Here is a 12,566-nt window from a genome sequence, read left to right on the forward strand (position 1 = left end):
ATTCCTTGTTAAAAGGTGGAGAGCCATTTATTCTAGTTTTTAAAATTTGCTTTTTTATATTTAATTCTTCAATCTAAGTGTTACTTAGTTTATTACTGGAGATGAATAAATGCTACAAGATGTCACAGTACTATTTAATGAACATTCTTTCTAGTCTCATTCACTTGCAATGCATCTTTATAATAGATTAATCTCATATACTACCTGTCAAAGCTTATAGTACTGACACCAGTGTTTTCACTAGTTTTGTATGCTTAATATCTAATAGCATTAGTACTTCATTACTTTTTTTGCAGAATTTTGTTTTTTTTGGTGGGGGGTACCAGGGATCGAACTCGGGCCCTTGCGCTTGTGAGGCAGGCAGCAGAACCACTGAGCCAAATCCCTGGTCCCTCGCAGAATTTTCTTTGAAACACCATTCTTATTTAATTTTCAAATATACTTATTTGACGGCTTGTCCAAAAGATATGAATTTCTTCAGGATAAGACTGGTTTGTTTCTTCAGAACAGATTGTGAAGAACTTGTTACTGGGTTAATGGTTATGAACATTTTTTTCCTACTCTTAACACTTTCAATGTTTTCAGAAAGGGTTGGGACAGTTTCATTGTAATCCTGGATATTTTGAAATAAAGATTGTTTTTTTCAAACTTGGTAGAGAAAAAAAAATACACTGCTTCAGTTTCTATACTCTGCTTATTAGTGATGATAAACATATGCTTGACATATAGTGAGTGTATACTCAATGCTTGTTCAATGAATAAATGGCATGTATAAGTCTGTACATATATTTGGGGATGGGAAGGTTTAAACAAATATTGTGAATATAATAGGTAATTGCTCTCTCTAGGTGTAAACTTATGGGCCTGTAGTCCATCTACAGAGAGGTTTTAGAGGTACCAAAAGTACCCTAGAATTCAGACTTGAATTGAGATAATCTGCAGAAACTCTATAATCTATATTTACTATAGGTATGTGCGTTTCTAGGCAGGACCAGCTGAAAGGATCAGTTGAAGGCTGTTCAAAATAGTAAGATAATGATATGTGGATATACTCATGCCTACACAGCCCGGACAGCTATGATCGGCTCAGAGTGTGTATCCTCTGGCAGCACAACAGCAGTAAGAAGTGACAAGCATGTGAGTACTCTATTAGAAACTGACCCAAGCCCCAGCAGGCCTGCAATGAATTTAAATACACGAGAAACTAGGTCTGACTCATAGGAGCAAGTATTTGCTAGGGAAACCCACTACATTTCTTCCCTACTTGTTAAACCCAGGAAGATCCTTTCACTGTGAAGCTTGAAGGAGTGTCATTTTTTTTTCTTACAGAAATTACTCTTTATTTTGAACTTTTAAAAATAAAGCAAAAGCTAACAAAAAAGGGGGGCTGTTCTCTGTTTTAAAGATCATGTAAAACTTGTTACTAAAACATTAGTTCTCTTTGCTCTACTGCATAAGTAGTAGATTCCAGTAGTGAAATTTTTCAAGGACTTCCTTAGGCATAAAATCTGTCAGTCTGATGAAGAGAATACCATTTTATTATCTTAACTTGCATATACTAAAATTGTGCTATGCTTTATCCTGAAAAATCAAGTACTGTTTTGACTCAAGAGCACCTAATATTAAGGTTACTGTTGATTGCACAGTTGACTTGTGAATGTTGCATTGTAAGTTACTACCACAGCTATTTCCTTTCATTGAGCATATCAATAATTTCAGAGTTAAAAAAAAATCTTCCCAATGCGTATTAAGTGCTACCGACACAGCCAACAAGATGTTTGATGCTGAAGGTGTCTTAGCAGTTCATGTCAGAGTATCACCATTTGATAGGCTAACAGGAAATTCCCCAAAGACTTTTCCTCTAAACCCATGTAGCACTTAAAAGAGATATTTTATAAGCCATTTCTCCCTAGAGAGGCATCTAATTCTCCACTGCCACTTTCCTTGGAGATGGTGACATAAGCTGCCTTCTTTATTCTTTGGCCTTTTGTTCTAAACCTATTTTCATCAATTTTCCACCTATTAAAAAAATGTGTTTGCCACTTCTGTTGAGAATTAGCTTTAAAATGCACTTCTCCCAAGACATTCATGATAAATTTCTCCCTACTGCTAAGTCTCTTTAGCTCATACATGTATTCCATTGGTACCATCACTGATGTTGTCCTCTTATTATTCTACTTCTTAAAATGTTTCTAGAGCATAAGTCCCTTGAAGGATAGGGGAATTCCTGAAAGCTGAAAGGGAATTTAGAAACTGTCTAGTTATAGCTTTTGCCCTACTTGTTTCACTGATAAAGAAACTGAGGCCTAGGGAAGTTAGTCTAAGTCAGTTAGCCAAGTTAGCAGGAAAATTAGGCGAAATGTCCTGACTCTTGATAATGTGCCTTTTACTAGGTTAGGTCGTCTTCTATTTCACTTGCATATTTTCAGAATGTTTGTAAAGTGCTAGATATACACATGTCTTGATAAACATCAACATGATAAGTACAAGAGTTTATATAACTGAGAAACTGACTGAAGGAAAGGGTCAGAAAGCAGAAAAGTTATTTCCTTACTTCTTTGCATGATGCCAACCTCCAGACCAGTTAATTGCTACTTTGCACATCCCGTCGATCAAGCACTGGGCAGCTGTCATTGTAGCACCTCCTACAGCTGCAGCATAGTCAAATATCCCTTCAGTAGCAGGGCAGTCATAGCCTGAGGGCAAAAGTTGGAAGAGATTGTTAAAGATGAACTTGAGAAAGAAAAATAGGTTGAGGTGTGATCAAAACATATCCTACTAAAATGCTATTGTGCTAACATCAGCTCCAACTGAGACAGAAACATTTGTAATATTGAGGAGATTTTAAAATTTTAGAACTAGAAAGGATAAACATTCAAGATGAGCTAGTCATATCCTACAGATGATGAAACCAAAGCTGGAGAGGTAACGTGTCTCTTTTTTTACCCTTTGGACAGAGTTTTGCTATATAGCCCAGCTGGTTGCAAACTTGCGGTGATCCTTCTGCTGCAGCCTCTGGAGTGCTGGGATTACAGGCACGTGCCACCATACCTGGTAAGGTGATGTATCTTGCCAGGATTCATACAGCCTTCAACTCAGGTCTCTTGACCCTCAGTCCACTGTCCTTTTACTAAACTATTTGGTTACTTACAGTTTTTAAAAATACATCTGTTTAAATTCTGGCTAAGCTTTTCACCCAGAATATAAATAGGTCCTAACGATCTAAACTTATAGGACAGCTAAGTCAGCATACATACAACCAGACCATATCTGAGCACTGCCATTAAGGACTCAGCAACTGAAAAGTTAATCTTCTATCTAATCCATTATTTAGTTTTGTTCAATTCATATGGTTTACTTTGTTAGTGAGCTCAGTGTGGCTAAACCAAGAGAGTAAGATAGACATTTGGGACTGGAGTTGCAGCTTGGAGTACAGCATTTGCCTAGCACATGCAAGGGCCTGGATCTGATCTCCAGCCTTCCCTTAGATTATTTAATTAAAAAGCATTAGAAACTACTATATGAGTTATAAAGTACTATGATCTATGGATGGAGGCTATAGATATCCCATCACTGCCTGGTAAGGACCTTACCTAGCCCATATTCTATGGAGTCTGGATGATCATCATCACCTTCCTGGCTCACCTTCTGAAGGTGCTGCAGATAGGCATCAGTATGGAAGGTGGCCATCTCCTCCATGGAAGCCACTTTGGGCTTCACTATCCTAATAATAACAGAAAGAACAAAGAGAGGTGAGTGAGTCAGAGCCAGAGTATGCCAGAGATGCCAGAGTATGCCAGAGGTTGGACACAGGAGCCAACAGTCTGAGCAGAAAATATGACTCCTAGCTTCTGGTTCCAGGGGAATGAAGTAATAAATACATTCTATTCCTCTACTGCACGGCACATTCTTCACTTCCTCACATCTAAGGTAATGACTGAATTAATAAGGAGCAAGAGGACAGATTTTTCTCTTGAGTTTATAAGTAGGTAAAAATAAGTGAATAGTTATATTTAAGTTAAACAAGTAATTAGGAATCAAACAAACTTTACTCTGTAAGTTACAACTTTCAAAACAAACCAGTAGGCAGAGATATTTTCATCTGAATCACTTGCTAATTGGGCTTTATAATCCTTTAGGCTAGGTCTTTATTTTTGTTGTTGTTGTTGGTACTAGGGATTGAACCCAAGGCCTGCATGCTAAGCACTGAGTATGAGTGCTATAACTGAGGTATACCCCCAGCCCCTTCTATCTTTGTCTTAATGGGCATCTGGATTATCATGCATTTTGAATTTGGCTTCAGAGAACTGAGTTCCTGCCTGAATCCTGTACTTACTAGCTCTATAAACTCAGGTAAGTTGACTGTTCTATACCTAAGTTTTCTCACTTGTGAAACAGGGAAACTTCTGGGACATACGTGTAGATTAAATGATAATAGATTTAAAATTCTTTGTAGATAACTACCATCAATATTAAAGGATAATAAATAGGAAACTCAAAATATAAAATTTCTATACTTGGCTTTTCAACGTTTACCTCTCAAAGAGAGAGGGGCAAAATAGTTTGACCTGAGGTTTACTCAGAACCTCTCAACCTAATCCTCATAGGAAGTGACAAATAGGAGTGAAGGAGAGAATAAAGGGAGTTAGCCTAACAACAGGACCTCTAGCTACCTATTTCCCACTTCCTCTTACTGACCCTATTGCTGCCACATTCTCTAGCCCTTGCCACTTAAAGGGTGGTATATAGACCAGCAGAATCAGCACCTGTAGGAGCTTGTCAGAAATACAGAACTTCAGCTTCACACCAGACCCAGTGAATCAGAATTTGTATTTTAACAGGATGATTTTTAAACAAGATGATACACCTAACAAGGTGACTCATATGCACATTTAAGTTGAAGGAGCATTGATCTAGGCCACAAAGATGCAGCTGTAGTTTATGTTTGCTGAATGAGAGCATGCCCATTAATTTATCAAAGATTAATATGACTATACAGGCTGCAACTATAATGTAGGTGGCTGGAAGAAATGCTGTAGTTCAGTCTCAGAAATTAAATATACAGCCAAGATTTAAGGATTCTTGCTTCTTCAAAGAAATGTGCCTATACCTTTGAAGTGAAAGATTTTCCCATCCATATAAAGTTTTATAATTTCTTAGACTATGTTTTCCAGACCTAGTATCTTCCTCTTATAGCACTATCACATTTTATGAAATGTTAAAGTTACAAAATACTTACCAAAAGCTCCCTTGCTTAATATCAAGAAAATTAGACAGTTTTGCTTTGCTTTGATATGTTTGCAATAAAATACTTTTTGAAATGTTAAAGTAGCTTTAATGAATGGCATATCATTGTGTTTACTAAACATATGGTTGAAAATGTTGGTTGAAAAATATTCCTAAAGAAGGTACATAAAATGATTTTGTTACTAATAAGGATTAAATCCAAAAGCCTATTATACTACTTTTTGGGAGACAAATGAAGCATACTGTACTGGCTGATGTTTCCAGTCATCCATTGGCCAGAAAATGTCAGCTTACACATGGCAGGTTCATAACAGTTGCACTTATAATGATACCAAATACAGAACTGGCAATAAACAGCAAGCTCAAGTTTTTTTTTTTTGAAAGAAACATTTTGAGATTCAACATGGTCTCAGCAGTTTGCTTGGGTCTTGACTTGTTCCCAAGTTTACCCATTAAAGTTTGGTAGTGGAGGCAGCATGTCTTTTTTTTTTTCAGCTTTAATTGAGTTTATTGGTACATTTTAGGGATACAGTACAGTTACATTCATTGTTGGGATCTTGTACCTCTACATGACAAGTCTTGATTCTCATTTTTTCCCCTTACCCCTGCCCTCCCTTCATCCCCTCCTCCCCTCCCCATCTACAAACACGTTATTTCCATCTTTTCATTATCTCACATTTTTTTCTTTTCCCTTATGACCCTTCCCCTGCCCATCACACCTTCCCTACACCTTTAGCTCCTTTCTTCCCATTTCTAAATGTCAGTAATTTTATTAGGATCTTATGTATTATTGCAGATTATTCACACCAGGGAAACTATTTGGTATTTACACATGTGTGACTTATTTATTTCACTTAGGAGTATATCTTCAATATGTATCCATTTTCCTATGAATGAATCTATTTTCTCGTTGAGGCAGCATGTTTTAAAGTCTTATGTTGAACACACACCCTTAGATTTGACTAGCGGTGGGTGGAAAACGAAACAAAACCAGGACACTTCCCAGCTCTACCTCACCTCAAACTATAAAGCACTAACACACCCAGCAATAAAGTCTTAGGCTCTTACTTGCTTCATGCTTTTTTTTGCAAGTTTTCCTTATTCTTCAAGAACATTCATGGGATTATAGGTAGGTTACAAACACGGTGAATACTCTCACAGAAAGTTTTTTTTTTTTTTTTTTTTTTTTTTTTTTTAGCACCATTTTCTAATTTGCCCCATTGTGAAGTTCAGTAAAGCTACAACTACTTAGCTTCAGAGATGACAGGTGTTCAGGAAAGACAACTTACCTCATTTGCTTATGCAGTGCATATGCTTCAATCAAAGAATGTACCATACTGGCCTAAAAATTCAGCATAAAAAAGGCAGAAAATAGTCTTACAACTTTAATTCAGTGCAATCCCATCAACTTGACCATCCTAAACGAAGGAACTAACTGTCTTAACTGTCCTCCCTTCAGTTACTTAAGTTATGATACACTTTAACAATGCAGTTAGATACACTTTAGACAATACAAAGTATCAAAATCGCTGAGACGGAAGCTACTTGGCCTTACGCAGGTGATGGAATACTTCTCTTCACCAGCTTCTTTTCCACTTCAGCGAATCCCTCGCAGTGGAAACCGCATCCCCTCCGCGCCTTCCCCTCCCCCACCTGCCCGTTGGAGCGGGGCAGAGACCAGCAGCGCTCTCAGAAACGGTTTAAGAGCACACTTCCTCCTGGTGCAGTCTTAGGTACCGGACACAAAATTTCTGCTGAAGACTTTCCGCAGCCCAGTCTCCTCTCCTCTTCCTAATGCCCTCTAGTCCACACTTCTGCCTCCTACCTTCAAAGCCCATGATCTTTCATCTCCAACTCTCTTACCCGTTTGGGGACCTTGGCCAGGGAGTCGCACATGTTGACATACTCGGGACTGTAGATGTAAACTGGGGGCAACGATTGCCCACCGTACACCGGCTCTTCTGGCTCCTCCATCTTCCACTTCGAACCGTTCCGGAGCCACCGTCCGGATCCGGCTTTTTTCGGACTCAACCCCGACTCGAGTTCCTGCTCCTCGGATCGACCGCAGCTGTGCTCCCTGGTCAACATTCCCTCTTATTTTTGAGATCGTCGGAGATACTGTTCCCGCTCCCCATCCAATTGAGGGAGTGGATGGGACTTCACAGGTCGGAAGATCTTCATTTAGGGACCACAATTTTTTAAAAAAGGTCTCGGCAGATATTTAAACCTAAATAACTGCCAATTAGGATTGATTTTTTAAATGGCACAAATAAGTACGGTCAAAACTAACCATCCTTGTTGCCCTACGGGGCCATTTGAGATGAGGTCAGATCAGCTTGCAAGCATGCTGGGAGATGTAGTTTACAGGGGTTTTGAGTGGCGGAAGAGCCGGGTTTAGTCACAAAAATTGCAGCCAATTTGAGTTATAGTGCCTAAAAAAACGCAACTCAGCTCTTCAGGAATTGTTTCAGTCCGCAAATATAGCCATTTTAAATATTTAAAGATGGGTACAATGTGGTCATCTAGAGCCCACTTACCCAGCTACATCAGCTGCTAATGATGGTTTTTTTCCTGGGGGAGGGGAGACTACTTCATGGTACAAATGGTTTGAAAAGTTTGCACAGTAAATTCTGTGAAACAACTGTAGTTCATTGCTTTTCATCGTTGTCTATGTAAGAGTTAATCTTAATAATTTACTCTGGCAAATCTAATAGCATTTTCCCAAGAGACTGGCTGGTACTGTGGAAATTGCTTGGTAGATTCAAATAAAGCAATAATGTCAAATATACTCCCTATAGGTTTATGTAATAGGAAAGATGCAAGAAGATATTTTCAGTGGTGTTTGGAAACTGCAGCTCTTCTTCTTTCTCTTCTTTGACTTCTGCAGCCAAACGAAGGTTACTAGGGAAATGCTTTAGGTGTGGTGTGTGGGTTCAGTTGGACTACTCTGAGGCAGTTTTAGAATTACCAACAACATTTCCAGGTTCCTGGATATCCTCCATCATCTGACTCAAGTTGGCCATTGCTTAGGTCCCCAATCCTCACACAAGCCTGAACTGACCTACTAGCACTCCTGAGACAATGTACTTTCTCTAAAACCTAACTTACTCTACACATTTATCCAGCATTGATATATGTACATTGGATGTATTATCTCATTTCATCCTTGTACACACAGTCTTATGAAGGAGGTTTAATATGCCCAGTTTACAGATGCAGTTTGGAAAGAACATAACCATTCAAAGTCACATACTTAATCAGCAGAAAAGCAAGAATTCAAAGTCAGGTACACCTGACACAGAAGCTTTGAACATTCCTTCTTCTACATAAACTTGATTCTGCCAGGATGACTTTGTGTTACAACCTAACTCTTTTCAACTCTCCACTTAGTATCCCCTTAATACTTAGTGTACTGGAAATTGTGTATGTATGTGTGTATTGTAGTGTAGTGTTTTTATTCTCTAACTAGAATGTAAGTTCTCAGGCTTCTTTTATCTCTTCCCATTACAAGTAATTCAAAGCCCTGTGATCATTCAGTCATCCATCAAACATGTGTCCAACATCAGCTAAATATACAGTGCATCTGTGGATTGAAAGATGAATTACAGTCTGATCTCTGCTTTCCAGGAATTTGCATTCTTATAGACAAGGGCAATGCAATGCACAGGGAGATGATGAATGTAAGATGTTTAGTTTACTTAATAAATAACCATTAAGTGTTTAATAACTGATGTTCATTAATTGGTAAGGATTTTTACTCAGTGGCATTTAAGAAAGTATTAAAGGAAAAATGGGATTTTGCTCTACGAAAATGGGAACCAGAGGAGGGTATGCTGACTGAAATGAGTTGGTATAAGCAAAAATACAAAGGGGAAAGTTTCTAGCCGAGTTTAGCTGAAGGGGCCAGAACATGAAGGGCTTTAAATTAAAAAGCAAAGAAAATAGACTTCATACTGTGGTATATACATTACATAATTTTTTGTTTGTTTGTGTGTTGGGGGGGGCAGGGATCAAACCCAGGCAAGTACTTCACCACTGATCTATACTCTGACACTCTTAGACAGAAATCTTTAAAAAATTTCTACAGCAGCAGTGTGTAGGAAAGATTGGCCATTAAAAGACTAGAGTCAGTGAGTACCACTACTGTCCAGTTAAGAAGCGAGGATTTTTTAAGCTAACTGGTAGCATTGTGAACAGAGAGGGAGAAATAATGAACCATATAGGTTCAATAGGACTTATTTACTAATTGGATGTTGGTGAAAGGGAGGAAGATGAAAAGAAAGTCAATGGAAACAAAGTCTGAGTAACAGGAAGGCTAGTCATATCAATATATCAATATAAGAAAGAAGGTGGAGGCTGTGGTATAGCTCAGTGAAAGAGCACATGCTTAGCATATGCAAGGCCCTGGATTCAATCCTCAGTACTTCCCAAAAGAACAAAAACAAAAAACAAGTTCATCATGGGGAAGATTTCATAGGGTAGGGCAGAAATAGCATAAGACTCTGATTTTAAAAGTGTTGAGTTTCATAAACCAATAGGTTAAGTATTGTGGAGAGATATACACATTTTTCTACAAAAAGAGCAGTTAGATGACTTCAGGAATGGTTCTAAGTGTGGCTAAGATAATCAAGAGAACACAGCTTTCTCCACTTGGATGTGTAATAGTTATATATAACTGAAAAATTTAAAAACAAAGCTCCTGATTTCCCTATTCAAGTCTGTTCCATTCCTTTCTCATCTTTCATAGCTCAACAAAGATACCGACATCTATCAAGTTGCCTAAACCAGAAATTTGGTTCTCTTTTTTGTCCATGTAAAGATCCCATCCATCAGCAACATCCATCAATTCTATTTCCAAGTCATGCCTCATATGTATCTACTTCTGTCTCTGCATATCCACTACCCAAGTCTGGGTATTATTATCTCTCACCTGACTTTCTGCAATATTAATCTGCCATCCTCAAAAAAAAAAAAAAGGAAATGGGGCCACCTTAAAAAAAAAAAAAAGGAAATGGGGTCATGTCACTAAAACCTGCCACACCACAGTGAGTGTCTTTGAGGTAGAATAAATAATTTTTTGAATATTTTTATTTATGGAGGTTTAGAGGGGAAAAAAGATCCCAGAAAGGAATCAAAAGACAAATACAGGTAGTTGGCTGAGAACAAATGTAATACAGCTTCCCAGAAGATAGGCAAACACTTCAGTATAGGAGTGCTACTTCTGAACTGGAAACAGTGTAGCACACAATGTGGCAAGATGATTCAATTCTGGAAACAGATACATTGTTGCACAGTACTCTGGAATTGGCAGCTTATTCCTGCCACAAATTTATCTCTCCCAGGAAGAACAGACCTTTGCTCATGATTAAGACAGAATACAAACCATGCTATAGGTCTGTAACCTTAATTTTCTACATGCTTAATTAATACCCATATGGTCCTTAAATTGGGAGGAAACCTATTCCCAAGGCTCTGGATTTGCAGTTGTGGAGGACTCGAGGTCAGAGGAAGTAGGTTTAATCTTGGCTCCAAAGCTAGCTCTGTTGAGGATCCTGGGCAAGTTACTTGACTTACTTTCTTCAAACATTGTTGCCAAAGGTAATATTGGAACCAAAAAGGTGAGATTGGATTGTGTCACTTTTGGTGCTCTCCCCTGCCTTCACTCACTGGCAGAAGCAAGCCAATAGGGAAAGCAAACACATTATAAGGGCACTATTCCTTTAGCTATCTTCTTTACTCATTTCACAATATGTCCACTGATGATTCAATGGACTGACCATTTTTTTCTCACTAACTTCTAATGTCTTTTCTTTGGAAATTGTAAGATAATGAATGCATACTCTAGAATCAGACTGCATAAGTTTAAATCCCAGCCCTACCTCTTATTAGAAGACTGTCCTTAGGCAATTTGCTTTAACTCTGAGTGCTTCCTTTCTCTTACCTGTAAGATGTAGATACCCAGTAATATCTACCTTACATGGTGACTGTGAAGTAAGATAAGATGGCCTGTGTCAAGTACCTATATAACAATGGCTGGCTTTTGGTAAACACTGAACTATTGGTTGTTTTAAGGATCATTATGCCAAATATTCCTTAATATTTTTGGAAAGCTTCCCCTCACTCTTATTCTTATCTGCATACCACTACTGAAAGAATACTACTAAATGTTTGAGAATGGGTCCTTGGCTTTGAGACATAGTCTTACAAGAAATCAGACTTCTACCTGGGCTTGTTGGCACACACCTGTGATCTCCACTACTCAGCAGGCTGAGGCTGTAGTATCACACATTCAAGCTAGGCTGGGACCCTGACTCAAAATAAAATAAAAATTTAAAACAGGCTGAGAGTGTAGCACAGCAATCCCTGAATTCAATCCCCAGTATTGAAAAAAAAAAGCACACTTCTGCTGAATATAGGTTGCCCACATCATCCAAGCAGGAACACTTCCAAGAGTGACAATATGCTATTAAAAATAGGTACAGATGTTGGCTATTTTGTATAAACCATGACTTGAGGACCCTCAAATTAAGTAGAAAATGAAGACTAAGTGTGAAAAATATAGTATCTCTAGTATATTAGTACAGATAGCAGACACAAAAAGGGATGGTAGAGGTTTGTGAATTACGGCTAAGAATGACAACTTTTGCTCTACCAGTTGTATAAAATTCCTAGAGTGTAGTGGAACTTAATTAGCCAGGATAGGACTGAAGAGACACTGTTCATCCTAGATGGATAAATCCTCTCATCATGCAAATGGCTAATGAATATGATAAACAAGATTATGTCAAACATTTGTAATGTTTAAGAGAAAAAAACTTTAAAAATATCCTCCAGTAGTTCAGAAGCACCATTTGTACACAATGGACATGCTTCTTATTCCTTCATCAGAACAATTTCCCTAAACACATTAATAGGTCTTTAAGTTTAATGAGCCTAATGTAGTGAATAGGTATTTAAACAAGAAAACTGCTACGTTGCATATTATCTAACATGTAATGTATGGTATATGATATATGTATCAATATCACTCTCATTTAACCCAATTAATGAGCTTTGACTGCACTATATTATTAAACAAAAAGTAAAACAAGGTCATAAAATAAACTCCAATCACAAAAACACATATAAAGTTTTGTGTATAGGTGCAAGATATGATTTAATTGGAAATTCTTATTCTTTATTCTATTTTCAAAAAAAAGTGTTTTTAGGTTGGGTTTCATGGAACATGCCTATAATTCCAGAACTCAGGAGGTCGAGGCAGGAGGATCACTATGAATTCAAGGCCAGCCTAAAGTACATAGTGAGACCCTGTACCCTGT

The 12,566-nt window shown here is 37.9% G+C and overlaps 1 protein-coding gene across 1 annotated transcript in view; it reads right to left on the reverse strand.

Annotated features, from left to right (window-relative positions):
• The window catches only part of Hdac8 (histone deacetylase 8), a 235,716-nt gene extending 228,070 nt beyond the window's left edge, over positions 1 to 7,646 (reverse strand). The window contains exons 1-4 of the mRNA XM_010607964.3: positions 7,111 to 7,646; positions 6,537 to 6,589; positions 3,594 to 3,724; positions 2,555 to 2,696 (exon numbers count right to left, since the gene is read on the reverse strand). Of these exons, the coding sequence (XP_010606266.1) occupies positions 2,555 to 2,696; positions 3,594 to 3,724; positions 6,537 to 6,589; positions 7,111 to 7,335 (551 nt within the window). The 5' untranslated portion in view covers positions 7,336 to 7,646. The remainder of the gene's footprint in view (positions 1 to 2,554; positions 2,697 to 3,593; positions 3,725 to 6,536; positions 6,590 to 7,110) is intronic.
• Positions 7,647 to 12,566: the final 4,920 nt, after the last annotated feature.

The sequence above is a fragment of the Fukomys damarensis genome, unplaced genomic scaffold (assembly GCF_012274545.1).
Source record: "Fukomys damarensis isolate Sample0158 unplaced genomic scaffold, DMR_v1.0_HiC HiC_scaffold_39, whole genome shotgun sequence".
In the NCBI taxonomy this organism is placed as follows: Eukaryota; Metazoa; Chordata; class Mammalia; order Rodentia; family Bathyergidae; genus Fukomys; species Fukomys damarensis.